The sequence below is a fragment of the Leopardus geoffroyi genome, chromosome E2 (assembly GCF_018350155.1).
Source record: "Leopardus geoffroyi isolate Oge1 chromosome E2, O.geoffroyi_Oge1_pat1.0, whole genome shotgun sequence".
NCBI classification, from domain to species: Eukaryota; Metazoa; Chordata; class Mammalia; order Carnivora; family Felidae; genus Leopardus; species Leopardus geoffroyi.
In genome coordinates this window covers 7,874,995-7,902,930 of record NC_059335.1, presented here as the reverse complement: position 1 = coordinate 7,902,930, position 27,936 = coordinate 7,874,995, and the positions used below count along the sequence as shown (strand labels likewise).

Below are 27,936 nucleotides of genomic sequence, written 5' to 3'. Positions count from 1 at the left end.
TCTCCCTCTGCCTCCCTCTTTTTTTTTTTCCCTCTGCCTCCCTCTTTTTTTTTTTTTTTTTAAGTTTATTTATTTTGAGGGGAGGATGGGCAGAGGAGAGAGGGAGACAGAATCCCAAGCTCAAAGCCCGATGTGGGGCTTGAACCCACGAACTCATGAAATCATGACCTGAGTCAAAATCAAGAGTCGGACGCTTAACCAACTGAGCCACCCAGGCGCCTCCCTCTTACAAGGATCTACAGTGAGAGTCTACCTGGGTAATCGGGAATAAATCTCCTATCTTGACTTTTTTTTTTTTTTAATTTTATTTATTTATTTTGAGAAAGAGAGCGCGAGTGAACAAGGGAGGGGCAGAGAGAGAGGGAGAGGGAGAGAATCCCAAGCAGGCTTCACGATGTCAGCAAAGAGCCCGACGCGGGGCTTGAACTCACAAACTGCGAGATCATGACCTGAGCCGAAATCAAAAGCAGGACACTTAACTGACTGAGCCACTCAGACGTGTCCCGTTTTGACATTTTTAATTTAATCACACCAGTGAAGGCCATTGTGCTCTACAAGGTAATATTCACAGATGCCAGGAATTCGGATGTGGCTCCTGGGTGGCTCAGTCGGTTAAGCATCTGACTCTTGATTTTGGCTCAGATCATGATCTCACGGTTTGGGGCGTTCGAGCCCCTTTTTGAGCTCTGTGCTGACAGCATGGAGCCTGCTTGGGATTCTTTCTCCCCCTCTCTCTGCCTCTCCCCCCCCCCAAAGTAAATACATAAACATTAAAAAAAAAAAAAAAGTCGCACACTCCACCGGCTGAGCCAGCCAGGCACCCCTCAGAAATTTTTTAGGTTACACACACACAGATGCACGCACACGCACAGGCACGCCTATCCACACACATTTCCCCAGGATCACACGTGTCTAGCACATTTCACTCTCCGTCCGTCTGGAACTATTCCTTCTTTATCATTGGTGACCCTGAGACTTTTGAAGATTACAGACCAGTTGTTTTGTCTCAACTCGCCGTGTTTCCTTGCGATTAGATTCAGGTTACGGGTTTTTGGCAGGAGTATCCCAGCAGGGTGCTCCTCCCTTCCCCCTCCACCACCCTCTTTTTCTAAGTAATCAGCCTAGAAGCAGAGACACCAAAAAGAAAAAAAAAAGTGCCCGGAGCCTAAGCATCCAGTCCGGGCTTTCTGCAAGCGAATGCATGTATAACTGGCACCTGGAAGGTCCCTCGTGCCCCTCCCCGTCACCAGACCCCCCCCCCCCTCCGCCCCATGTGATCGTTATTCTGGCATCTAACAGCGTAGAGCTACTTTACTTGTTCCTGCATTTGGGTACAAACAGACCCATACGGTGTGTGTGCTTTCGTGTCTGCGTCTTCCGCTTAACCACGTGACAGTGAAGTTTGCCCATGTTCAGCGAGTGGCCAGGAAGGGGCTTCTGAGAGGCCGGCTCCACGGGCGCATCCCCTCCGTAAACGCTCGGCCAGCTGGAAGGGGATGATTTGTGCACTTTTCTGCATGCGGGCCACGTGTACGTGCTTCCATGCGAATTTTATGCTGGAAAAAGGCGGCAAAGAGGAAACGCAGCCGTTAGGGATGCGGACCCTGGAGTCAGACTGTCCCAAGTTTGCGTCTCCCCTCCGCTGCTGGTGAGCTCCAGTTGGTCGCCTGACTGTGCCTTGGTTTCCCCATGTGTGAAGGGGTTTTTTTTTTACTCACAGGTAAAATGTTATTGGAGGACCTGCCTCGCGGAGTTAAGAAGGTTAAGTGAGCTCATTTGGGAGTGTTTGGGACAGGACCTGGCATGGAGGGGGTGGAAAGAAATCGACGTCCATTTGAGCCCGGAAATCGCGAAAACCGTTCTGGAAGGCGTGGTTGATGGGGAAGCTGGGCGCTTGCGCGGATCTGTAGCGTCGCCATAAAAGCGGCGGGTACAGGTCCAGTCAGTCCCGTGTTCATGGGTTTTCCGGTCCCACTCAAGGGCTGCGTGCAGCTTTGCTGTCGCAGATGAGAGGGCTCCCAAATCTTGATAAAATTCTGAACAAAACCCGACCACAGCGTCTCCTGGGATTTCATCGTGGCTCCGTTCCTGGAAAATCTACCGCGTGTCAAAACCAAACACGAAACGCTTGTGTTTATGCATAAACCAGGTCGGGTTGCTCAGATCATTACAGACCATTCTGTCATGGGCAAAAATGTCCACGGGGACGCTTAGGAGTCACGCGGCGTGTGGGCAGTGCTTTGTGCCACAGAAGGGCGTCTTTACCCGGGTCCCCACCCGCCCGGGCCCTGTGGTCTCCAGACGCACCCCGCAAGTGGCCCCGTGGCCTCGGTCTTTATGCCCGCCACCCCCTGGGAGTTCCTGCGATGTACTCTAGGGGGCAGCACTCACCACGAGCGAAATTTCTGGCAGGGCTGTGCTGACAAGGGGGGCGGGGCAGTGCATCCTCTTTTGCGGGTTCTGCATTTGCGACTTCACCTACTCGCTAAATTTAACCATACCCCCCCCCCACCCGAACCAGTACTCCTGGTGCTTCTGGGAACGTTGCGTCTTTCACACAGGGGTGGAAAGTTGGAGTTGCCCATGCACACACGGGGCTGGGGTTCCGCGACGCAGTGCTCTGCCGCCTCGTCTTGGCTCCACCGTAAACCGGTGTCCTTTTCACCGGCTACTGGGTGCCACGTGTTTCACGGTTTTGCGCTTTGCTGGTTGATGGTTTCACTGTCTAAAGTGCCCCCCACGCGTCGGGCTTAATGCGCGCTGGCATCCCCACGTGCAAGAGGGCTGTAGTGTTTCTCACAGAGAAAACACATACATTAGATGAGCCTTCTTCCGGCTCCCATTAGAGAGGAGTTGGCCGTGAGCTTGATGTGAACGAAGCAACATTATATAGGTAAGGTATCTTTGGGACAGAAACACACATAAAATGAGGTGAAGTAAGGGCTCCTGAGTGGCTCAGTTGGTTAAGCATCAGACTTTGGCTCAGGTCATGATCTCGCGGTCTGTGAGTTCCAGCTGGGCATCCGGCCCTGTGCTGACAGCTTGGAGCCTGGAGCCTGCCTCAGATTCTGTGTCTCCCTCTCTCTCTGTCCCCCTTCCTTACACTCCATCTGCCTCTCTCTCTCTCTCAAAAATTAATAAACATTAAAAAAATTAAAACAAAACAAGGTGATGTACTGATCGATTGATGAAAATGTGACCAGAGGTTCACAGGAACAAAACCCTGTATTTCCCCATAAGCGCATTCGATTGCATCTGCTAATTCGTGTTCTCGGTGACTCCAGAGAACAGCACTACGGCAAATGAGGAGAATTGACTGTACTTTGTATTTTTGCCTTTTTAAAAAAAATGTTTATTTATTTTGAGGGAGAGAGCAGGAGAAAGGGAGGGGCAGAGAGAGGAAGAGAGAGAATCTCAAGCAGGCTCCATGCTCTGAGTGCAGAGCCTGACATGGGGCTTGAACCCACAAATCTTGAGATCATGACCTGAGCCAAAACCAGGAGTCAAATGCCCAACTGTCTGAACCATCCAAGTGCCCCTATTTTTGCCTTTTTAAATTTTTTTAATATTTATTTATTTTTGAGACCGACAGAGTGTGAGTGGGGGAGAGACAGAGAGAGAGGGAGACACAGAATCTGAAGCAGGCTCCAGGCTCTGAGCTGTCAGCACAGAGCCGGACGCGGGGCTTGAACCCACGAGCCACGAGATCATGACTCCAGCCAAAGCCGGACGCTCAACCAACCGAGCCACCCAGGCGCCCCGTTGCCTTTTTTACATGTAGATAGTGGTATGCCATATTTTGCACCTTGCATTTTTCACTCGGTATTTTAGAGATCTGTTCATATTGCCAAAGGCTTTCTTCATTCATTTCCCCAAGTCCTTTTAAATCTTATATTCATTACTTTATGAAACGGACAACATGAGCAGATGCCAAATGGTGCTAAAACAAACCTCGAATACAAACTACAGAATACATTTATTCTTTCGTGGGGCGCGTGGGTGGCTCGGTCGGTTAAGCGTCCAACTTCAACTCAGGTCATGATCTCACGGTTGGTGAGTTTGAGCCCCACTTCGGCTCTGTGCTGGCAGCTGGGAGCCTGGAGCCTGCTTCGGATTCTGTGTCTCCCTCTCTCTCCGCTCCTACCCCACTCATGCTCCGTCTCTCAAAAATAAATAAACCTTAAAAGAAAAAATGAATTCATTTATCCGCTCATATGTTTTAAGAGCTGCCCAGTGTCACCAACGGATTTTAAGCTGAGGAATAGTGGTGTAATTTTGAAATAGGGTTTTAAAGCTGGATTTCCTTTTTTTTTTTTTTTAATGTTTATTTATTTTAAGAGTGAGAGGGAATGCACATGCGTGCGAGCAGGGGAAGGGCAGAGAGAGAGGGAGAGAGAAAATCCCAAGCACGCTCCTTGCTCTCAGCGCAGAGCCCGACTCAGGACATGATCTCGTGAACCACGAGATCATGACCTGAGCCAAAATCAAGAGTCAGACGCTTAATGGACTGGGCCACCCAGGCGCCCCATTAAAACTGGATTTCTAAGGGGCTAGTTAAGAGCACGCATCAGAGTGCACGCACACGAATGCCCTCTCTGCCCCTTAGCCATGCTGCGGATGGTCTCGGCTGTTCTCCAGTTTGGCAACATCGTCCTGAAGAGAGAACGGAACAATGATCAAGCCTCCATGCCTGACAATACAGGTAACCCCACCTGACCCGCTGCCCACGCGAGGTCCTTGTGTCCCTCTGTTCCCCCGAAAAGAGCAGCCCCCCCACTCCCTGCTCCCCAGCATGGCATGCCTCCAAGCTGTGCTGATCCTTTACCAGGATATCATCGTCCACTCTGTTCCTCATTGTAAAAGGTGTGACCTCTGCCAAAGCTTTGAACAACACCAGTGTGCCCGAGATCCCCCCATCATCCTGGCCCCTCTGACAAAACTGCCCTTAGCATTGGGCTTATCTCCTCTTGGCCTCTGTGCTTTGCATATATACTTTAGTTTGTGCTTTTCAGAAGCAGAATTATAACCGATATTCCTTTTTTTTTAATCAAAATGGAAATAGTTCTGCTTCTTTATTATCATGAAATAATACAAGCTGGATGGGGGTGGGGATCAGGCAATACAGAAAAGTATAAAAGCAGGGGAATTACCCACTGTCGTACTCCTGAGCGGTAATTCACTGCAACATTTTTGGGCATTCCTCTCTGGGCTTTGTTCTTTTTTTTTTGTTTTTATTTATTTAAAATATTTTTTTAATGTTTATTTATTTTTGAGAGAGAGAGCAGGGGAGGGGCAGAGAGAGAAAGAGAGAGAGAGAGAGGAGACCCAATCCAAAGCAGGCTCCAGGCTCTGAGCTGTCAGCACAGAGCCCAATGCGGGGCTTGAACTCAGGAACTGAGAGATCATGACCTGAACCAAAATCAAGCTTCGGCTGCTTAACCAACTGAGCTACCCAGGCGCCCCACGTCCGGGATTATTTATCCCATGTCGGGGTCCCAGAGAGAGAATCGTTGGGCCAGAGGAACATACACACTTTTAGGACGTGTGATACCTCTGGTGGGAGAGGCCAGGCCCCTTGTTTGTGCTCAGCGGCCGCTGCCGCTTCCTAAGGCTGATTAGACCCCCTGTCCCTCCCGCCCTCAGCCGCACAGAAGCTGTGCCGCCTCCTGGGACTAGGGGTGACGGATTTCTCCCGCGCCCTGCTCACCCCCCGCATCAAAGTCGGCCGAGACTATGTGCAGAAAGCGCAGACCAAGGAACAGGTGGGCGGGGCGCCGGGGGGCGGGGCGCCGGGGGGCGGGGTCCTGGAGCTTTCAGCCGCTTATGCCGGGTTTTTCTTGCACTCAAAACTTTTGCTGAGTGTTCGCTCTGTTACCATCTCTGCTTCTGGTGCTGGGAGTAAAAGTAGTAATGGAAACAGACCATGCCTTTGTGGAGCTCAGGCTGAAGTAGGAAACAGATCATTAAAAAAAAAAAATGCATAAACGGTGGGGCCTCCTATGAAGGAGGGGGTATGGGGGATCAGGGAAGTCCTCTATGAAGAGATGATGTTTGCGTTGAGACCGAGATGGTTCAAGGCAGAGGGAACAGCATGTGTAAAGGCCCTGGGGCTGGAACAGGCTTGGCGAATTGAGAACATAAGGAGGTCAGTGAGGCTAGATAGCCAGGGCCAGGGAGGCAGAAGCTGCAGTCGGAGGGGTTGGAAGGGGACGGATCACACACGGTGTTACGGGCCACAGTAAGGAGGTGAGTTTTATTCAGAGTGCAGCGGGCCAGTGAGGGTTTAAGCCAGGGAGTGACTTGATTCGGTTCATCTTTTATGAAGACCCCCTTGTCTACTGCATGGAGAATTGGACCCAGGGGGCATGGGTGGGAGCAGGGAGACATGAGGAGGTTGCTGTCAGAGTTCAGGTGAGCGATGGGGGCGGAGGGATGGGGAGTGGGGCGAAGCGAGCCCATGTTAGTAGTTTCCAGAATCCAGCTTTTGGGTAGAGGCCTCTGCCTGTCCCCAGGCTGGGAACTCAAATGAAGTACAATTGTGAAGACATAGAGAGGGACACGAGGGCCAGAGATCGGAGTTCCCGCTGACCCAGGTTCCATCTCAGCTGAGGTCCTGTCGTTAGTACCATTTTACAGATGAAGAAACTAAGGCACAGAGAGGTTTATTCACATGCTTGAGGCCACACAGCTTCCAAGGGGCAGAGCCAGGATTCAAACCCGGGTTGTCGGCCTCCAGAGTCCACCTTCTGAACTCTCACAATGCTGTCGAAATTGGTTCAGGGGTTGGGGGGGCGGGTTGATGACCTCACGCGCCCCCAAGCGGTTCACAGTGCCTGGCGCAGCGTGGGGGTCTGTACCGGTCGGTGTCATCGATTAACGTCATCGTTCTCGATGAGCCGCGAGGGGGCCCGTCCATGTCAGTGTCCCCTTGCTGGCCCTGGGCTTGTGCTGGGGCCGTGGACGGGGGACCAGGCCCTCACATGTGCCCCGCCCCACAGGCTGACTTCGCGCTGGAGGCCCTGGCCAAGGCCACCTATGAGCGCCTCTTCCGCTGGCTGGTCTTGCGCCTCAACCGTGCCCTGGACCGCAGTCCCCGCCAGGGCGCCTCCTTCCTCGGCATCCTGGACATCGCGGGCTTCGAGATCTTCCAGGTCTGCACCTGGGGCCAGGCTGGGGCCGGAGGGCTCCGTCACTCCGGCCCTGTCCCCCTCTCTTTGTGTCCCTGTCCCCCTCCCTCTGGGTGTCTTTCCACCAATCCTGGACCATTCCCCCCCCCCCCCCCCCCGTCTCTTTCCTCCTCCCTGTCTCTGTCTCCTCCCTTTCTCTTTTCTCTGTGCCCCCCCGTCTCTCTGTCCCCCTATCTGTGTTCCCTTACCCATCTCTGTCCCCCTCCTCATCTCTGTCCCCCAGTCTCTGTCCCCTCTGTCAGGATCCCCATTTCTGTTCCCCCATCTCTGTCCCACCCCCCGTCTCTGTCTCCCCCCATCTCTGTCCTCCCCCCCAACTCTGTCCTCCTTGTCTTTGTACCCCCCATCTCTGTCCCCTCATCCCTGTCCTCCTTGACTTTGTACCCCCGTCTCTGTCCCCCCATCCTTGTCCCCCATCTCTGTCTCCCATCCCTGTCTCCCATCCCTGTCCCCCATCCGTGTCCCCCATCCCTGTCTCCCATTCCTGTCCCCCCATCCCTGTCCCCCATCCGTGTCCCCCATCCCTGTCCCCCATCTCTGTCTCCCATCCCTGTCTCCCATCCCTGTCCCCCATCCGTGTCCCCCATCCCTGTCTCCCATTCCTGTCCCCCCATCCCTGTCCCCCCGTCCCTGTCCCCCATCCCTGTCCCCCATCTCTGTCTCCCATCCCTGTCCCCCCATCCCTGTTCCCATCCCTGTCCCCCCATCCCTGTCCCCCCATCCCTGTCCTCCTTGTCTTTGTACCCCCGTCTCTGTCCCCCATCCCTGTCCCCCATCCCTGTCCCCCCATCCTTGTCCTCCTTGTCTTTGTACCCCCGTCTCTGTCTCCCCCCATCTCTGTCCTCCCCCCCAACTCTGTCCTCCTTGTCTTTGTACCCCCCATCTCTGTCCCCTCACCCCTGTCCCCTCATCCCTGTCCCCTATCCCTGTCCCCCATCCCTGTCCTCCTTGACTTTGTACCCCCGTCTCTGTCCCCCCATCCCTGTCCCCCATCCCTGTCCCCCATCTCTGTCCTCCCATTCCTGTCCCCCCATCCCTGTCCCCCCGTCCCTGTCCCCCATCCCTGTCCCCCATCTCTGTCTCCCATCCCTGTCCCCCCATCCCTGTTCCCCATCCCTGTCCCCCCATCCCTGTCCCCCATCCCTGTTCCCATCCCTGTCCCCCCATCCTTGTCCTCCTTGTCTTTGTACCCCCGTCTCTGTCCCCCATCCCTGTCCCCCATCCCTGTCCCCCATCTCTGTCCTCCCATCCCTGTCCCCATCCCTGCCCCCCCATCCCTGTCCCCTCTCTCACTGGTCCCTTATCCTCCGCAGCTGAACTCCTTCGAGCAGCTGTGCATCAACTACACCAACGAGAAGCTGCAGCAGCTCTTTAACCACACGATGTTCGTGCTGGAGCAGGAGGAGTACCAGCGCGAGGGCATCCCCTGGACCTTCCTGGACTTCGGCCTCGACCTGCAGCCCTGCATCGACCTCATCGAGCGGCCGGTGAGCCTCAGGGCCCACCCGCTGCCGTGTCCACCGCCGGGAGACAACCCCCTACCCCCCCCCCGTCCGCCCCCCTCCGCCTCCTGCCCCGCTGGGCCTCAGGCCTCTCCCTCAGTTAAGGACTCGCAGGCGCGCGGCCACCGCGGGCCCCGCTTCGGCCCAGGCTCCGCTCGACAGCCGTTCTCGCGTTTGGCTTCCGTCCCCGTGCCCCTCACAAGAGCTACGAGTTAGCAGCAGCCTAAGCGTCCGGCATTCGGGGATCTGACGTCCTCTTCCCCTCCTGTGGACGGCTAGGCTAACCCCCCTGGACTCCTGGCCCTGCTGGACGAAGAGTGCTGGTTCCCGAAGGCCACGGACAAGTCCTTCGTCGAGAAGGTGGCGCAGGAGCAAGGAGGCCACCCCAAGTTCCAGCGGCCGAGGAACCTGCGGGACCAGGCCGACTTCAGTGTCCTGCACTATGCGGGCAAGGTTGGAGGCAGGGCGAGCCGTGAGGCTCGTGGGCGGGAGTGGGGACCACCAGGCTGCAGACCCGGGAGAGGGCAGGGGGGAGAACGCGGGGGAGGGGGGAGGGCAGGGGGGAGAGAGGGCAGGGGGGAGAGGGCAGCGGGGAGAGAGGGCAGGGGGGAGAGAGGGCGGGGGGGGGAGCAGGAACTGCCTGATGGCCTGACAGGGGCCAGGAAAACCCCAGGAGGACTGAGGACTCTGATGTAGGCAGCAATAGCTTCCTCAGGGCGCCTGGGTAGCTCCGTTGGTTAAGCGTCCGACTTCTGCTCAGGTCATGATCTCGCGGTCTGTGAGTTCGAGTCCCGCGTCGGGCTCTGGGCTGACAGCTCAGAGCCTGGAGCCCGCTTCGGATTCTGTGTCTCCCTCTCTCTCTGCCCCTCCCCCTCTCGCACTCTGTCTCTGTCTCTGTCTCTCTCTCAAAAACAAACATAAGAAGAAAGAAAAGCTTCCTCAAGGAGGGGCTATTTACGATAGGTTTGGAGGGGTGGGTCCGAGTTCACTGAGAGGAGAATGACAGCATTTTATCCTCTCATTCGGCAAAGGTGTGCCTTCTGTGCTCAGCCCTGTGCCGAGCAAAGCTGGGGCCCCAGGGTGGACAGGGTCTCTGTCCTCACACAGCTCCTGCTCTGGGTGACAGACAAGTACAGACCGTTAGGGGGTAAGGCGGGGGGGGGGGGGGTGTTTAGTGGGGGCCGCGTAGGGCGGTGTGAAAGCCCAGCCGAGGAACGCCAGGGGCGTCTCACAGAAGAGAGGCAGGCGTGATTGGATATTGAAATCAAGGGTCCACAAACATTTTCTGTAAGTAGTTTTGGCTTTGTGGGCCAGTCTCGGCCACAGCCGCTCAGTTCTGCCATGGTAGTGTGAAAGACACAGCGGGTAATGCGTAAATGGATGCATAAATGGAGGCTGTATTCCAACAAAACCTTATTTACAAAAACGTGGCAGCCTGGATGTGGCCTGCGGACCGTAGTTTGCCAATCCCTGGCCGAAATGACGAGAAACGGGGGGTGCCTGGGTGGCTGAGTCAGTTGAGCGTCTGACTCTTGATATTGGCTCTGGTTGTGATCCCAGGATCATGAGATCAGGGTCATGAGATCAAGGCCCATGTCTGGCTCCATGCTGAGTGTGGAGCCTGCTTAAGATTCTCTCTCTCTCTCTCTCTCTCTCTCTCTCTCTCTCTCTCTCTCTCTCCCTCTCCCTCTCCCTCTCCCTCTTCTCTCTCTCTCTCTTTCCCCCTCTCTCCCTCTCCTTCTATCCCTCTCCTGCTTGTGTTCTTTTGTCTCTAAAATAAAAGCAAAACATTTAAGGGGAGCCTGGGTGGCTCAGTCGGTTAAGTGTCCGACTTCGGCTCAGGTCATGATCTCACGGTTCGTGGGTTCGAGCCCCGCGTCGGGCTCTGTGCTGACAGCTCAGAGCCTGGAGCCTGCTTCGGATTCTCTGTCTCCCTCTCTCTCTGCCTCTCCCCCACTCACGCTCTGTCTGTCTGTCTTTCTCTCAAAAATGAATAAGCATTAAGATTCTCTCTCTACCTCTCTGTCTCTGTCTCTCTCTCTCTCCTTCTGCCCCTCTCCCACTCGTGCTCTTTTTGTCTCTAAAAAAGGGCAAAACATTAAAAAATAAATGAGGAGTAACAGCCATCAAAGGATAGGTGAAGGCTGGGAAGGGCTGTCTAGGGGGGAAGGAACAGCATACGGAGGCTGGGAGACAGGAGACCTATGTGTTCTGTGTCTAGCACTCACTTCCTTTCCCAAACGTTGTCTGAGACCTCCGGTGTGCCCAGCCCTGTGCTGTGAGTCAGACCTGAATCCTGGCCTCAGGGTCGCCACTGTCTTTGGGGGGCGCACACGTGTGGGGAGTTGTGTGGGGTCAAGATTCGGACTCTGAGAACCTCAAAGCAAAGCCCTGAATACTCAGAAGGCGCCCGCTGTGTGAAAATCCGCGGTGACCAGGAATGGCAGGGGTAAACGCCGAGGTGGAAATGAACTTGCACGTTTGAGGAGCCGTGAGGAGGCCAGGGTGGCTGGAATAGAATGGATAAGGAAGAAGTGATGGCGGGCGAGGTCCTGGAGGTGGGACAGAGAACAGATGAGGGAAGTGAAGGGAGAGGGGCCATGCAGGTGGAGGGTGCAGTTCTGGGCACAGACACTAGGTGGCACTGACGCTCTCTCATCTGTGGAGAGCCCTGGAGCTGGAGGTCTCCAGGGTTTCTGGGAGGTTCCTTGGGAAACTGGGAGAGCTGGTGAACCTGCGGGCTCACCACCTTCCTCTGCCTGACTTCGTCCAGGTCGACTACAAGGCCAATGAGTGGCTGATGAAAAACATGGACCCTCTGAACGACAACGTCGCAGTCCTGCTTCACCAGAGCACAGACCGGCTAACGGCAGAGATCTGGAAAGATGGTGAGGACCGTCATTTCCCCAGGCCCTGTCCCTGGAGCTCGGTGCACCCTTCTTCCCAGCCCACAGGGTGCACACCTTTGTTCTAGAGGCTAAGTTCTGAACGTGACTTGTCTGCTCGGACGCAGAAGTGAGGCAGGCAGGCCAGATGGTCTGACAGTAGCATTTCCAATCGGTGACTCGTTGACTGAATGATTGTCTGACTGCTACAAGCCAGCCTCATGCTCAGTGATAAAACACTCCTCCTTAACCAGAAACAGACGAGGATGCCCGTGGTCGCCACTGCTCTGAAACACGGTTTTGGCAATACTAGCCTATGCAATCAGACCGGAAAAAGAAATAACTGTATGAATATTGTAAGGGAAGAGAGAAAGTCATTCATTGTAGATGGCCTGTGATCCCTAAGGAAAAAAAAAATCAGATTTGACTGAAAATTAATTCATCACAACAAGGAAACTCAGCAGGGTGGTGTTTTACAGATTAGTCACCTTTTAGGCTTTGCCTTCTGCACTCTCACAAAGTTCCCTTCAGGGCCCCAGGGAAGAACAATGGACTGAGACGTAGATTTTGCAAAGCTTTCCTGCTCCAACAAGGCCCTGTAGATTTGGTCATCAGTCTTTTTGGAATGACCCTTCTGGGAGGCACGGGCAGAAAAAGTATGAGACCCATACCTTTCCAAGCCTTGTTTGCCACTTCCTCTCCTTAGAGGAGACATGATTTTCACAACCGACAAAACCAGCATCCTGGTTTTTTTTCCCCCCCGATGCAAGATGTCCAGGGTCTGTCCGTTTGCTGACGCCTTTTACTGAAATGAAAAGCAAAGTTGTAATTGCTAGCCCATGCAATTAGACAAGAGAACAAAATAAGCAAGATGAATGGTTCCCAAATGGACTCACAGAACTAAGAGTGTGAGGTGCCTTGATGTTATGAGGTGATTTCAGACAGAGGAATTTGAGGTTTGTGTCTCATGTGGTTTGTACAAGAGGGATTGAAAAGTAGTGCTTGATGTTCACTAACAGAACCAGATTCTGCTATGAGAATCATCTCCTCAGCAAATCCCCACCACACACACACTTCTTTAATATCTGTGTCCCCTTTATGGACACATTCATGCTCCACCCCACCCCTACCGTGACCCCTCACATACCCCATCTCGTATGAGCCTGGCTCTCCAGGGATTCCAAGAGAGAAGCGGAAGCTGTGTCCTTGTCTCCAACCCGGTACAGTGTTCCTTCCTCCACAACTCTCCTGAACAAAGCAGGTCAGAGCAGCCCAGATTCAAGGAGCTGCAAGTCACAGGAGGGACAGGGAACTGGGGCCCTTGTGCATCAATCTCTACTACGGCTGTCCTGAGCCCAGAGTTGGGTGTCCAGCATCCTGGGAGCCCAGGGGAAAAGCTCTCCTCAGAGAGACCAATGCAACAAGCTAGGAAGGAGCATTGAGTTAGTCCTTGAGCTTCCTGGCAGCCAGGGCAAAAAGGGATACCTAATAAAACAGATACAGATTTAACCTCTAGGGAAAGAGATTTTTTATCTCCTTGGCATTGAATTCCCACAAAGGACGGTCATCCTTCTGGTCACCTTGATGCCCTCAATGGGTAGACACAAACGTGAACAAGACAGTCGCCCTAGCTTTAAAAGTTCACGGCCAACATTCAAGTTTTTCCTCCCGCTTTGCCCTGTGCTGTTGACTAATAATGCTCTCTTTTTCTCTTGCCACCTTCTCTCCCTCCTCCCTTCTCTTGCTGTTCCCATTGCATCTCCCACCCTCATCACTCTGCCTCCCCCCTCCATCTGTCCTCACCCCCCAGAACACGGGGGCTTCCAGCAATTCCCTTTCCTCGGCTCCTTCCCACCGTCACCCCCAGGATCTTCAGGGAGGCGCAGCTCTGCCATTTCTCCGTCAGGGGGTGGGTGTTGCTGTGCACCAACGGGTGAGATTTGCCGGATGAAGAGGGTGGGCCTGTTGGGCCGGGTACCTGGCTTTGAACATCTGTCCCCTCTCCTCCGTGCGGGGGACTCTCGCTCCCCTTCCTTGTCGCCTCCCTCCGCAGTTTCCAGACTCTTTGTAGCCACACGACGCCTTCTAATTAAACCGCATGTAAAAGTACAAGCCTCTTGGTAACACCAGCTGGCATTTACTGAGCACGTACTACGTGCCGTGTGCTGTGCAGAGCCTGTTTACAGTTACTAACGCCCAGAACCCTCTGAACAGGGGCGCCTGGGTGGCTCAGTAGGTTAAGCGTCCTACACTTGATTTCGGCTCAGGTCATGGTCTCACGGTTTCGTGAGTTCAAGCTCCATGCCGGGCGGCTCCGTGCTGACAGTGTGGACCCTGCTTGGGATTCCCTCTCTGTCTCTCTCTGTCTCTGTCTCTGTCTCTCTCTCTCTCTCTCTCTCCCTCCTCCCCCACTCACACTGTCTCTCTGAAAGTTAATAAATAAACTTAAAAAAAAAAAAAAAAGGATCCTCCGAACAACCCAGCGAAGCAGGTGTTAGTGCTATTATCCCCATCATACAGACGAGAAAGCACAGAGAGGTTAAGACACCTGCCTGAGGTCACACAGACAGTAAAGGACAGAGCTGGGATTCGAACCCAAGACATCCCAGGGCCTCTGCTCTTATCTGTGCTGTAAGAACTTAATATCCATTTTGATAACAGCTGGGAGCATGGCGGTGAGAGGGAACGTTGAACCTGGGGAGGAAAAGGCCGTAGGTGAGCCCCCACTTGTGCACCAAGCCCTGCCCTAAGCGAAGATTATCTGGTTGACCCCTGATGACCCTCATTACTGAGGGCTGCAGGACATCAGAGTCTGCCCCCGCCGCAGGTCCCTGAGAAAGGAGGCGTGACTTCAAACAGAATTCGAGGGGCACATGGGTGACTCCGTCGGCTAAGCATCCGACTTTGGCTCAGGCCATGATCTCGCGGTCCCTGGGTTCAGGCCCCGCGTTGGGCTCTGTGCTGACAGCTCGGAGCCTGGCGCCTGCTTCGGATTCTGGGTCTCCCTCTCTCTCTGTCCGTGCCCCACTCACTCTCTCTCTCTCTCTCAAAAATAAAAATAAAAATAAACATTAAAAAACCGCACAGAATTAGAGATGAAGGAGTGGGGATTTCTCACTAGCTGAAGTGACGCCACCAAATGACAGAAAAGCGTCACCATGAAATCAGGCCTTTTTGGAAGAATGATTGACACGGAGGCAGTCTGTGTGCTTTTAAATATCGCACAGAAAAGCCGGGCTTTATTACGTCCTCAGTGGGACACTGTGTTAAGTTCCTAAGACTGCAGCCGTACCGAGTGCGCTGTTTCCCTCTCTGTGCCTCAGTTTCCTCGCCTGTAAAATGGGAACAATTCTTACAGGCTTATAAACGAGAAGGCACATATAAAGCGCTTCGAGTCGGGCCTGGCAGAGAGGACGTGCCAAGTAAGCATGTGCCGTTGTCATGACCACTTTTTGATAAGGAACAGTGGAGATCATTCCTCGGGAAGAAGAGCGGTCAGAGGCCAGGCTTCCAGTGGACTCTCGCTGCCTGGGTTCGAATCCTGGATCTGCGCTTTCTCAGCTGTGTGACCTTAGGCACAGACTTCCACCTTTCTGAGTTTACACGTCAGTCCAATGGGGCTGCAAATACCTACCTTACTGGCATCTCATATGTAAAGTGCCAGGTCCTGTAAATGACAAGACCCTTGAACTTTGACTTAAAACAGCGCACCTGAAACTGACCCCTGACCCGCTTCTTTCTCTACATCTGTTTCCTCTCCCCGTAGTGGAGGGCATCGTGGGGCTGGAGCAGGTGAGCAGCCTTGGGGATGGCCCACCCGGCGGCCGCCCCCGCCGGGGCATGTTCCGAACAGTGGGACAGCTCTACAAGGAGTCCCTGAGCCGCCTCATGGCCACACTCAGCAACACCAACCCCAGCTTCGTCCGCTGTATCATCCCCAACCATGAGAAGAGGGTGAGTGACCGGCCTGGGGACGGGGCGGGGGCAGCGCTGGCATTGGGTAAAGGCGAGGCCACTGAACCCGGTTGGAGCCACGTCTGGCCCCAGGCTCGCCTCCGACTGGCTGTGTGACCTTGAGCAAATTCCTTTCCCTCCCAGGCTCAGTGCTCTGTTCGGAAAATTCATTCTTCAGTGGGACTTAAATTTTATTGAGCGCCTACTAAGTGCAGGGTATTGGGGATACTGGAGAGAGAAAAGCGCAGCCAACCCCTATTCTCACAATCTGATGGGGAGCCCAGACACTCGACTGACCACTCACGATAAATGGCCAGTTGAATTTGTAGGGGAAGTAAGTATCCCCTAAGGTGAAGTCAGGGAAGCCTCCCTGGAGGAGGTGGTGACTGAGATGAGATGAGCTTGTGCAAAAGCCCGGTGGGAGGTTGAGGCATGAAAGGTACAAGGGATGGAAAGCAGGCTGTTGGGGCTGGGGGCGTCACGGAGGTGGGGGGAGACCGTGCCTGGCTTCGTAGGCCACCCAAAGGTTTTCTTGTTAGGAAAATCACGGAAGGGGCCCTGCAGGGAAGGGTCAACATGAGTGGAAAACAAGAACACAAAATGAGGGGTGCCTGGGGGGCTCAGTTGGTTAAGCATCCAGCTTCGGCTCAGGTCAGGATCTCGTGGTTCGTGAGTTCAGGCCCCGCATCTGGCTCTACACTGACAGGGCAGAGGCTGCTTGGGTTTCTCTCTCTCCCTCTCTCTCTACCCCTGTCCTGCTCTCACTCTCTCTCTCTCTATCAAAATAAATAAGTAAACTTTAAAAAAAAAAAAAAAAAAAGAACACAAATGAGTTTCCGTCCTCAGAAACTAGGAACTGTAGTTACTGTGTGTGTGTGTGTGTGTGTGTGTGTGTGTGTGTGTGTATCTCCTGTCTGCAAATACTGTTATTTTATCGAATCTAAGACACATTTATTTCTCACACTTTAGCATCTCTGAAATTGGGGATGTGGTTTACAATCAGTAGCCTGGCAGAGGTTAATTGATAGGAGTTTTTCTTTCTTGGTGGTATAACAGCGTGTTTGGCGATTGAAGGTGGTTTATATTTGGTGAAATATATAGTACATAGAGTCACCCATTTCTCCAAGGGGACCTGGTTCTTTTTAGTGAATGGTGCTTAGAGTCTACGATGTGGGTGCTAGGTGGGGCTTCTGGGTGGCTCAGCTGGTTAACTGTCTGACTTCAGCTCAGATCATGATCTCTCCGTTTGTGAGTTCGAGCCCCATGTCAGGCTCTGCAGTGACATCTCAGAGCCTGGAGCCTACTTCGGATTCGGTCTCTCTCTCTCTCCTTCCCCCCACTTGTGCTCTCTCCATCAAAAGTAAATAAATACACATTAAATGAAAAAAACAAAACAAAAAAGATGTGGGTGCTAGGTATACTCAGCCGTATCAGGGTGCTTCCAGAACCTCTCAGCAAATAGCTGTGTATATACACACAAATGCATATACATGCATACACACACATAAATGCATGTATTCACATATATATATATATATATATATATATACACACATAAAAAAAATTTTAGGTGTTTATTTTCTGAGACAGAGAGAGCAGGGGAGGGGCAGAGAGAGAGGGAGACACAGAATCCAAAGCAGGCTCCAGGCTCTGAGCCGTCAGCATAGAGCCTGACGCGGGGCTCGAACTACGGACTGAGAGATCAGGACCTGAGCTGAAGTCGGACGCTTAAGGGACTGAGCCACCCACGTGCCCCTTCATGTTTATTCTTGAGAGAGAGATAGAGAAGGGAGACACAGAATCCAAGGCAGGCTCCAGGCTCTGAGCTGTCAGCATGCAAGTCGGACACAACCGACTGAGTCACCTAGGCGCCCCGATATATGCACATTTTTTTAAGTAAACTCTGCCCCCAACATGGGGCTCGAAATCATGACGCCGAGATCAACAGTTGCACGTTCTGCCAATTGAGCCCACCAGGCACCCCTGGATATAAACATTTACATCTATATTTACTTGTATAAGTATCCTTACATATGGAACTCTGAGTTCACACCAGTGTGTCATGTTCTAGTTCAACATCACAGAGTTCAGGGTCACTTTTTCCTCATGCAAATTTGTACCTGTGTGTGTGTGTGTGTGTGTGTGTGTGTGTGTGTGTGTGTGTATGTGTGTGTGTGTGTGTGAGACAGTGAGAAATTGGGTTCCTACAAAATACTGTATATTTACGTGTTTTCTCGGTCCCTTTTAATGTAATCCACCTCCCCCCCTCCAGCCTGCCAAATAGTTTGTCAAAGGAGGGGCTGGAGGGAGGCACGAAGAGAACAAAATATTAATGTGAGACCGTCCACTATATCATTTTCAACTTACCGGTCTTTCCAACTATTTCCTTGGGGCTGTTTTGATGGTGAGACAGTCAACTGAGATGGCTTAAGCACACATGAGGATGTATAAACTACCTAATTGAAATCCCAAGGTTGGGGGCGCCTGGGTGGCGCAGTCGGTTAAGCGTCCGACTTCAGCCAGGTCACGATCTCGCGGTCCGTGAGTTCGAGCCCCGCGTCGGGCTCTGGGCTGATGGCTCAGAGCCTGGAGCCTGTTTCTGATTCTGTGTCTCCCTCTCTCTCTGCCCCTCCCCCATTCATGCTGTGTCTCTCTCTGTCCCAAAAATAAATAAACGTTGAAAAAAAAAAATTAAAAAAAAAAAAAAAAAAAAAAGAAATCCCAAGGTTGGGTTCAGTGACAGCTGGATCCAGTGCCCCAACCGTGATGTCGGGGATTTTTCCCTTGCTTGGCTCTGCGTGGTCTTCACTCTGAAGCAATCTCCTTCTCTTTCTTTCTTTCTCTTACTCCCCTCAGGACGGCAAGGCAGCCCCAGTGGCTCCAAACTTTCGTTCTCCTAGTTCAGCAACCCTGGAGGAGAAAGAGAGTCTCTTGTCCCGTGGCCTCATGGGTCCAAGATGGGTCTTGCGCTCACTCCTGAGCCGCTCACTATGATTATCAGCCCTGGGTCACATGACCGTGCATGGAGCCAGGGTGGGCTAGCCCTAGCCAGTCATGGACCGAGAGCAGCAGAGGAGACAAAGCTCTCTCCCACGGGAGTGCAGCCTATTGCCAAGGAATAGGGGACACGTAGTAATAAAGAGAAACTGCCTTTTTCCAGAACGTAAGCAATCTGAGGGCAGAGGCTTTTACCTCCTTTTTCACTGTTGAGTCCCCAGCGCCGTGGATATTCAATAAATGTTTGACGGATGCACAAATATTAGATATATAGGCTGCTTAGATGGCCCTAGAAAAAGATCCAGAATGGCGATTCTTATGGTTTAATTCTTACCCCCCCCCCCCCCCCCCCCCCAGAGATCCAGATTCACCCTGTGCTGTAGCCAGGACATTCGTTTTTTTATTTTTTATTTTTTGGCGATTTTTTTGGTAAGCTTCCCAGAGAGTGCCAGCGTATAGCCAGAGTTGAGAACAGCTGATCTAGAAGGTTCTATAAGAAACTGGGGACTCTGTGGCTCGCTCTGGGGGCCTGGGCAAAGCAAGGCAAGAGTTCTCTTTTAGAATGTAGAGTTTGGGGGTTCCCCGGGTGGCTCAGTCGGTTGAGCGTCCGACTCTTGCTTCCAACAAGAATGATCCTGCGGTTGTGGGATCAAGCCCCACGTCGGGCTCCATGCTGAGTGTGGAGCCCGCCTGGGATTCTCTCTCTGTCTCCCTCTGCCCCTCTCCCCTGCTCACTTGCGCTCTCTCTCGAAAACAAAGAAAATAAAAAATAAAAATAGAATGTAGAGTTTGAATTTTCAAATGGTTTAGATTTTCTAGAAGCAATTTAAAAAAAGGAAAGAAAAAGCAACAAAAGTTAGCTACCCCCAAATAATGATGTAAGGGTTTTTTTTTTTAATGTTTATTTATTTTGAGGGGGAGGGGCATGGAGAGAGAGAGAGAGATTGATTGAGATTGGGAGAGAGAATCCCAGGCAGGGGCTGCCCTGTCGTCTCAGAGCCCAGGTGGGGTTGGATCCCAGGAACCATGAGATCATGAGTGGAAATCAAAATGCGGGATGCTCAACCGACTGCGCCCCTGATGTATGGGTTTTTTTTTTTTTTTTTAATTTTTTTTTTCAACGTTTATTTATTTTTGGGACAGAGAGAGACACAGCATGAACGGGGGAGGGGCAGAGAGAGAGGGAGACACAGAATCGGAAACAGGCTCCAGGCTCTGAGCCATCAGCCCAGAGCCCGACGCGGGGCTCGAACTCAGGGACCGCGAGATCGTGACCTGGCTGAAGTCGGACGCTCAACCGACTGCGCCACCCAGGCGCCCCTGATGTACGGGTTTTATTCAACTCATCGCCTTCCCGGGGAGGCCGGTCCCCGACTATGCTCCGGGCAAATTCACCACTCCCCGGCTGCCCTCCGCGCTGCTCTTTTCTCCTTAGCACTTAACGTTTTATTTTTCCCCCATGCTGAGTAGGGATTGATTTCTTGACCTCATTTATCGTCGGCCTCTCCCGCTGGTCGAGGACCCCCCCCCCCCCCCCCCCCCGCCCCGCTCCCCCGGGCAGGCATTTCTAAACCGGCACGCGTAGGTGTTCAGTACATTCTGGTTGAACCATATGAAATCAACAACCGTTTCCGAGCGGGCGTCGTGGGGGGCGGGCCCCCCCGTGTCCCCCGACGGCTGCGGGCCCGCGAGTGGCACCCCCGTGTGGCCGCTGCCGACGCCGCGTGTCCGTGTCCGCTCTCCGCAGGCCGGGAAGCTGGAGCCTCGGCTGGTGCTGGACCAGCTGCGCTGCAATGGGGTCCTGGAGGGCATCCGCATCTGCCGCCAGGGCTTCCCCAACCGCATCCTCTTCCAGGAGTTCCGGCAGCGGTGAGTGCGATGGGGTGGCGGTGGGGCGGGGTTCGGGTCTGGAGGCCACCGTGTCTGTACCCACATCCCCCCTACCGGCTACTTCTGAGCCTGGGGACTCCGGGCAAGTTCCTCTGGTTCCTGTTCTCAGCTTTCTCCTCCTTGGAATGGGAGAGCAGTACCCCCCCCCCCCCCCACCAGTACTTTCCTTAAAAGCATAGAGCCTTATGTTAAGTTGCAATCGTTATGATACGTTGCCATGTTGCCATCGGCGTGAGGCAATCTGCATTTCTTTACAAATGCAATAGAACGGGACAGAACAGAAAATATTGGCGTGTAAGAAGCCAGTAATCCAGGAGCGCCTGGGTGGCCCAGTCCGTTATGCATCAGATTCTTCTTGGTTTCCCCTCAGGTCATGATCTCAGGGCTGGTGACATCCAGCCCTGAGGGAGGCTCTGTGCTGACAGTGCGGAGCCTGCCTCAGATTCTCTCTGCCTCCCTCCCTCCCCCGCCCCTTGTCTACCCCTCTCCCCAGCTCACGCCCTCTCTCTCTCTCTCTCTAAAAAAAAGAATACAGTAAATATTGTAACATAAATTACACTTCACACAAGCTGTATACAGCAGCACCATTACAAAGAGCAGAATGTGAGGCTTCTCTACAATTTAAAATTATCCAGTAGCGATATTTCTAATAGTAAAAAGAAACAGGTGGAATTAATGTTACCAAGATATTTTATTTAGTCCGGTTACATCTAAGGTACTAGATAATTTTAACATGAATCAATATAAAAATGTGGTAGTGAAATACTGTGCATTCTGTTTTTTTCTACCAAATCTGCGAAATACGGAGTGTGCCTTAAGTTCGGATGCTCTGAAATGTAGTCCTAGCAAAACAGTGAAGTTGTGTTTAACAGAAAAATATTTTACGCCGCTTCAGCTTTTTTTTTTTTTAATTTTCATAATTTGTTTTGAGAGAGAGAGTGCGTGCAAGCAGGCGAAGGCCAGAGAGAGGAAGAGACAGAATCCCAAGCAGCTTCCGCAGCGTCCACGCCCAGCCGGGTCTAGAGCTCACGAACCGTGAGATCGTGACCTGAGCCAAAACCAAGAAGTGGACAACCAACTGAGCCCCCCGGGCGCCCCTACACTGCTTCAGTTTTCAAATTTAAATTCCACTTAAATACAGTGAAAAACCCCCCGTTCCTCAGGGTGCCCGCGTGGCTCAGCGGGTTAAGCATCTGACCCTTGGCTTCGGTTCAGGTCATGACCTCACCGGCGTGAGATCGAGCTCCCCGTTGGGCTCCGCGCAGCACGGAGCCTGCTTGGGATTCTCTCTCTCCCTGTCTTTCTGCCCCTCCCCTGCTTTCTCTCTCTCAAAAAATAAATAAACTTAAAACATATATATAACATAATGTCCATGATATACGTTTATGTGTATACATATTGTATATATAATGTGTATTTTTTTTTTTTTTATGAAATATTGAGATCCAGGGAAGGGCACAGCAGGGGAAAGGCTCTGAAGACAGACATGAATGTGTTTATGAAACGTATCCTACTTTATTCTCAGTTGCTAAGTTCCCACTTAGAAGTTGGGAAGACCATGCAGTAGGGCACTTGGCTCAGGGCCTGACAAACAATACATATTCCAAAGCAGCAAGCTGTTTGTTATTCGCAGTCGCCCGGGGAGATCGGAGATCCGCTGGCCGGGCGGTGAAACCCTCCCGATCAGCACGTGGCGGATGTCCACCAGGTGGCGCTCTTACTGCCAGTGCTGTCGGTGGTAACGCCCTCCGCCCCGTGGGCGCTGCTCTGTAAATGTTGTAATGTTGGCTTTTCTTACTGTCCCTGTTGTTATCGCTGTCGGTCCCTCCGAGGCCAGCCCCGAGCCATGGCGGGAGTTCATTGACACCTGGCTGTAACCCACCCCCGCAGGTACGAGATCCTGACGCCCAATGCCATCCCCAAGGGCTTTATGGATGGGAAACAGGCCTGCGAGAAGATGGTGAGTGCGGGGCGTTGCCTGGGGGTGCAGGTGTGGCTGTGTGCACGTGCAGGGTCCCAGGTGGTGGAAGAGGGGGTCCGGGACCTCCCCCCATCGCCCCTCCTCTTCGTCACCCCTCACAGATCCAGGCCCTAGAACTGGACCCCAACCTCTACCGTGTGGGACAGAGCAAGATCTTCTTCCGGGCAGGGGTCCTGGCCCAGCTGGAAGAGGAACGGGACCTGAAGGTCACAGACATCATCGTGTCCTTCCAGGCAGCTGCCCGGGGTTACCTAGCTCGCAGGTAGGGCACCACGCCATCTCCCGGGGCAGGGAGGGGTTGACCAGACGGCTCCAGGTGTCGGGGCCTCCAACAGGGCAGAAGGGCTGAGAAACAAAGAGGGATAGAGTCACCAGATGCCCGGGCTTTTCGGTTCTGCAGTCCCTGAGGGCCCCGACAGGCCAGGTCCAGTGCAGAGCGGTGCTCGGGACACGGAGAAGATCTAGGCTTGGCCATAGGGTGACCGACCAGCCTGCTTTGCCCGAGACTGGAGGTTCCCCAGGATGCGTGATTTTCAGTGCAAAAACAAAGCCCCGGGCGAACCGGGTCACGGTGGTCACCCTACCGGCCAGTGCCTCGGGGGACCCCAGTCTGGAGCGGGGGAGACGTACCAGGGCACAGAGCGTCACAGTCTGGAGTGGGATGCGCTTCGACGGGGGTCATACAAGTGCCGTGTGCAGACCCAGCTGTATGCCAGGATGCCTCCGGGTCACCCTGGATGACCAGGCAGGTGAATGAGGACGGGAAAGGTGCTCCAGGCAGGAGCGACAGCTTGTGCAGAGACCCAGTGACATGAGAGCGTGATGTGTTTCAGGAGCGAAAAAAGTTTGCCGGAGTCTCCTTCCCCCTTGAAACGGCCCAGAGGGAGGATCAGACAATAAGGGACTCCCCAGACACCAGGCTGTGGGGCGGGGGCCTTGTCCAGGGATGCTGGGGAGCCGTGGGAGGGCTAGGAAGAGAGAAGGGATGGGTAAGCTTTGGGTGTCGAAAGATCCCTCGGGAGGCATGTTGGGGATGGGCTGGAGGCGAGAGATTGGAGGCTGGGAGGTTGGGGGAAGGGTCCAGGTGGGGGAAGAGGAGGCCTGTCTGTGCAGACGGAGAGGCGGGGACAGAGCAGAGAGAGTCAAGGGCAGAAGGACCGACAAACTGTACACAGATCTGCCAATGAGAGAACGGTGCTTGCATATAGTAGGCACTTAATAATAGTTGACTAACGGGGACGCCAGGGTGGCTCAGTCGGTTACGCATCCGACTTCTGATTTCGGCTCAGGTTATGATCTCGCGGCTTCGTGAGTTCAAGCCCCGCACCAGGCTCTGCGTTGGCAGCGTGGAGCCTGCTCGGGATTCTCTCCCTCCCTCTGTCTGCCCCCCCTCAAAATAAATTTAAAAAAATTTATTTTTTTATGCTGTCTCTGTCTCAAAGTAAATTTAAAAAACTAATAAATAATGGTTGACTAACTGAAGGGAGCTTTGCTCTCTTGCTAAGGGGACGGGCCTGGAGGGGCCGAGCTTTCACTCTCCCACTTGGCCGTCTCCCCACCCAGAGCCTTCCAGAAGCGGCAGCAGCAGCAGAGTGCCCTGAGGGTCATGCAGCGGAACTGTGCGGCTTACCTCAAGCTGAGACACTGGCAGTGGTGGCGGCTCTTCATCAAGGTGAGGGCACCTGGGGAAGTGGCCTGAGCAGCAAGGAGACAGCACCGTGGGGCCAAGCCTGCTTGGGCAAGTGGCCTTCTATGTTTGGGCCTCGGCTTTCTGTATCTGTAAAATGGGATCCATCGGCCCAACCTTTGTTAGCCAGGATTCTTTGGGTGGCAGGTGACCAAAAATAAAAAAATCTGACTCAAACCAGCGGAGATAAAAGATTCAGGACAGCTTCAGGATCCAGGGCTGAGTTGGGGAGTCCCGAAGGCTCCCCCGCCCCAGAATCAGTGATTCACTGGAAGGACTCACAGGACTTAGAGAAGCTATTTATTACACATATGGTTCCGGTTTATTACTGTGAAAGGAAAGGGACTAAAGTCAGCAAAGGGAAAAGGTGCACAGAGCAGAGCTCAGGAGAGACCAGGCACAAGCTTCCAGTTGTCCTCTGTGGACAGTGCTTAATTCTTCCAGAAACAACGTGTGACACACATATGGGCTGTTGCCGACCAGGAAAGCTCTCCCGAGCCTCAGTGTCCGGTGTGGCGATTGGGGGTGGGGGGGGGGCAGTGAGTCTCATAGGCATGGCTGACCCTCCGTGTGGTTGACCTTAGTTACCCAGTCTCCAGCCCCTCCAGAGGTCAAGTTTATACCATGTGGCCCAAGACCCCCAGGTAACAAAGTCACTCTTATCAGTCAGAATATTCCAAGAGCTTGGAGATTATCTTCCAGGAGCCAGGCAGGGGCCAGTCCTTTCAAACTCTTGGGCAGGGTTTGGACAACCCAGGACTGCCGAGCCAACCCTTTATTGCACAGGGGCCCGAATAAAGATGTCAGGTATGAGACATCCTGTGCCTCCCAGTTGGCTTTTCCTCCATGATGATCTCTGGCAGACTTTTCCACGTGGGGGCCACCAGCAGATTGAGACTTGTCCCCCAACCAGCTAGGCCACCGTGGTCCTTTCTTACCGCAGATCTCCAGAGTTTGACTCGCCCTTGGATGGCTGGAGTCATGTGACCACCCCAGAACTCACCACTACACATCAGCCTGCTTGGGATTCTCTCTCTCTCTCTCTCTCTCTCTCTCTCTCTCTCTCTCTCCCTTTCTCTGTGCCCCTCCCCTGCTTGTGCTCTCTCTCTCTCTCTCAAAAATAAATAAATAGGGGTGCCTGGGTGGCTCGGTTGGTTAAACGTCTGACTTTGGCTCCAGGTCATGATCTCACAGCTCGCGGGTTCGAGCCCCATGTTGGGCTCTGTGCTGATGGCTCAGAGCCTGGAGCCCGCTTCGGATTCTGTGTCTCCCTGTCTCTCTCTCTGCCCCTCCCCTGCTCTCTCTCTGTCTCTCGCTCTCTCTCAAAAAATGAATAAACATTTTAAAAATTTAAAAATGAATAAGCATTAAAAAAAAGAAAATGATTTTTTAAAATTATGAGTATAAAATTACAGCCGTGATAAATGCCATGGGTTAGGACAGAAAAGAATATGATACACTAAAGAACGAGGTAGAGTGGAGAAGAACCAGATACAAAGCAGTGGGACAGAAATGATCAGAGTGGGGGCGCCTGGGTGGCTCTGCCCCTTAAGAGTCCAACTCTTGATCTTGGCTCAGGTCATGATCTCGCAGTTCGTGAGTTCGAGGCCAGCATTGGGCTATGCACTGTCAGTGCGGAGCCTGCTTGGGACTCTCCCTCCCTCTCTGTCCCTCCTCCACTTGTGCTCTCTCTCTCTCTCTCTCGGAATAAGTAAATAAACTTAATAATAAAAAAAAATAAATGATCAGAGTGGCTCCCACTAACAAGGAGGAGGGCGGTTCTGTGAACCTGTCATTTCAGTCGTTCATGTGTGGGTGGCACCTGTCCTGCCCCCCCCCCGGATCACACAGTGTCAAGCGCATCTCTCACCCTGGACCTGGGACTCGGAACACACTTTGGGAAACGTTGCGCTACAGACCAGCAGCCCCCGATGTCTCTTGTACCCCAGGGTTGGTTCAGCAGAGAAGGGGACCCGTGTAGCGCTGCTTGCCTGGGAGGGAGGGGGGCCCTGACTGTTCTAGGCGCTTCACAAGTGTTAGCTCATACACCCATCGCAAAGACCCTGTGAGGCAGGGGCTCTTATCATCCCCGATGGCAGAGGACACTGTTGTGCCTGCCTGAGGCCTGAGGCAGAGCCGCCACTGGAACCCGGAAGCGGGCCCTGCTTGCTCGGTTCGGGGCCAAGCGGAGCAGCCATTCCCCTCCCCTCCCCCCAGGTGAAGCCGCTGCTGCAGGTGACGCGGCAGGATGAGGTGCTGCAGGCGCGGGCCCAGGAGCTCCAGAAGGTGCAGGAGCTGCAGCAGCAGAGCGCCCGCGAGGTGGGCGAGCTCCAGGGCCGCCTGGCGCAGGTAAGGGGCGGGGCCGCGGGTGGGGCCAGGGCCTGGGGGCGGGGCTCCCAGCTGAGCCGCGGAGGGCTGTGGGGTGAGGGTGGGGGCAGAGCTGAATGGAAACCGTCGGGGTGCTGTTGGGCTGTGATGTGCAGGAGGCAGGGCCCTGGGGTGCAGCCGGGGTATGGGGTGGGGGGACTGGCTCCTGCGGAACCCGGATGTTCAGGGGGCCTGGCTCCAGCGTCGGAGCAGGGCAGGGGCCGGCCTTGGGGCAGGGCTAGGGTGTGCAGGCGGCCAACTTTTCATGGTTTCCAGCTTTTCTGGTGGCTTCTAGGTAATGGTGAAGTGAACCCCTTCTTGAGTGTTTTTCTGTTTGCTTTTGCTGAATTATTTCCTTTGGTTCAATTTCTAGGCGTAGGAGTGTTAAATGAAATGTGAGATGGTAGAAAGGCCTCTCTGGGCCTATTTGGAGGGTGGACTGGAGAGGGAGAGACTGGAGGCAGGGAGGCTGGGGAGGAGGCTGGGGAGAGAGTCCACTGGGAGAGGATAAGTAAGGCCTAAGCTTGTGGGGCCGCGGGGCCAGAGAGGAGGGGGCAGGGCGGAGAGAGTCCTGGGACAGTGGGTACAGGGCTGGGGACGGATGGGCTGTGAGGAGGTGAAGGAGAGGGCAGCCCCTGGGGGTCTGACCTGGTGACCCCGGGGGGGATGGAGGTCATCCCCAGATGGGGACCTGGAGGAAGGCCCTCCAGGCATCAAAGAGCAAAGCAGGGGTGCCTGGGTGGCTCAGTTGATTAAGCCTCTGATTCTTGGTTTCGGCTCAGGTCATGATCTCACGGTTCGTGAGTTCGAGCCCCACATTGGGCTCTGCGCCATCAGCGTAGAGCTTGCTTGGGATCCTCTCTCTCCCTCTCACTCTGCGCCTCCCCTGCTCGTGCTCTCTCTCTCTCTCAAAATAAATAAACTGAAAAAAAAAAAGAGCAAAGCGAATCAGGAGGCAGGAGGGACCCGGTGCTCCCCCGAGACTGTCCTGGGAGCAGTGCCTGCTGAGCGCTGACCTCCCACCCTGCCCGCAGCTGGAGGAGGAACGCACCCGCCTAGCAGAGCAACTGCGAGCGGAGGCAGAGCTGTGTGCCGAGGCTGAGGAGACGCGCGGGCGGCTGGCAGCCCGCAAGCAGGAGCTGGAGCTGGTGGTGTCGGAGCTGGAGGCCCGCGTGGGCGAGGAGGAGGAGTGCAGCCGCCAGCTGCAAACCGAGAAGAAGAGACTGCAGCAGCATATACAGGTCAGCCTCTGCGTGCCCACGGGTCGCCCCTCCCCGTGCCCGTCTGTCTACCCTGGCAACCTTGGCTTGTGCAAACCCCTGTCCCTTTGGGCCATGAATTTGCAGAAAAGTCGACTCAAAGTGGCTTAAGCAAAAAAAAAAAAAAAAAAAATTCTCTCTCTCTGTCTCTTTTTTTTTTTTTGGTTCCAATAATGGGAGACTCCAGAATGCATAAGCTTCAGGCATGGCTGGATCCAGCTGCTATC

At 53.7% G+C, this 27,936-nt stretch overlaps 1 protein-coding gene across 7 annotated transcripts in view; it reads left to right on the top strand.

Annotated features, from left to right (window-relative positions):
- The window catches only part of MYH14 (myosin heavy chain 14), a 107,067-nt gene that overhangs the window by 40,386 nt on the left and 38,745 nt on the right, over nt 1–27,936 (top strand). For 6 of the 7 annotated variants that reach the window (XM_045441739.1, XM_045441737.1, XM_045441742.1 and 3 more), the window contains 13 exons: nt 4,607–4,702; nt 5,644–5,762; nt 6,999–7,151; nt 8,501–8,674; nt 8,969–9,142; nt 11,463–11,577; nt 15,341–15,528; nt 20,273–20,394; nt 22,306–22,375; nt 22,498–22,658; nt 23,960–24,068; nt 26,301–26,432; nt 27,485–27,691. In XM_045441739.1, the coding sequence (XP_045297695.1) occupies nt 4,607–4,702; nt 5,644–5,762; nt 6,999–7,151; nt 8,501–8,674; nt 8,969–9,142; nt 11,463–11,577; nt 15,341–15,528; nt 20,273–20,394; nt 22,306–22,375; nt 22,498–22,658; nt 23,960–24,068; nt 26,301–26,432; nt 27,485–27,691 (1,820 nt within the window). Of the gene's footprint in view, nt 1–4,606; nt 4,703–5,643; nt 5,763–6,998; nt 7,152–8,500; nt 8,675–8,968; nt 9,143–11,462; nt 11,578–13,384; nt 13,484–15,340; nt 15,529–20,272; nt 20,395–22,305; nt 22,376–22,497; nt 22,659–23,959; nt 24,069–26,300; nt 26,433–27,484; nt 27,692–27,936 lie in introns of all 7 variants that reach the window. The other variant, XM_045441744.1, reaches the window with a different exon arrangement.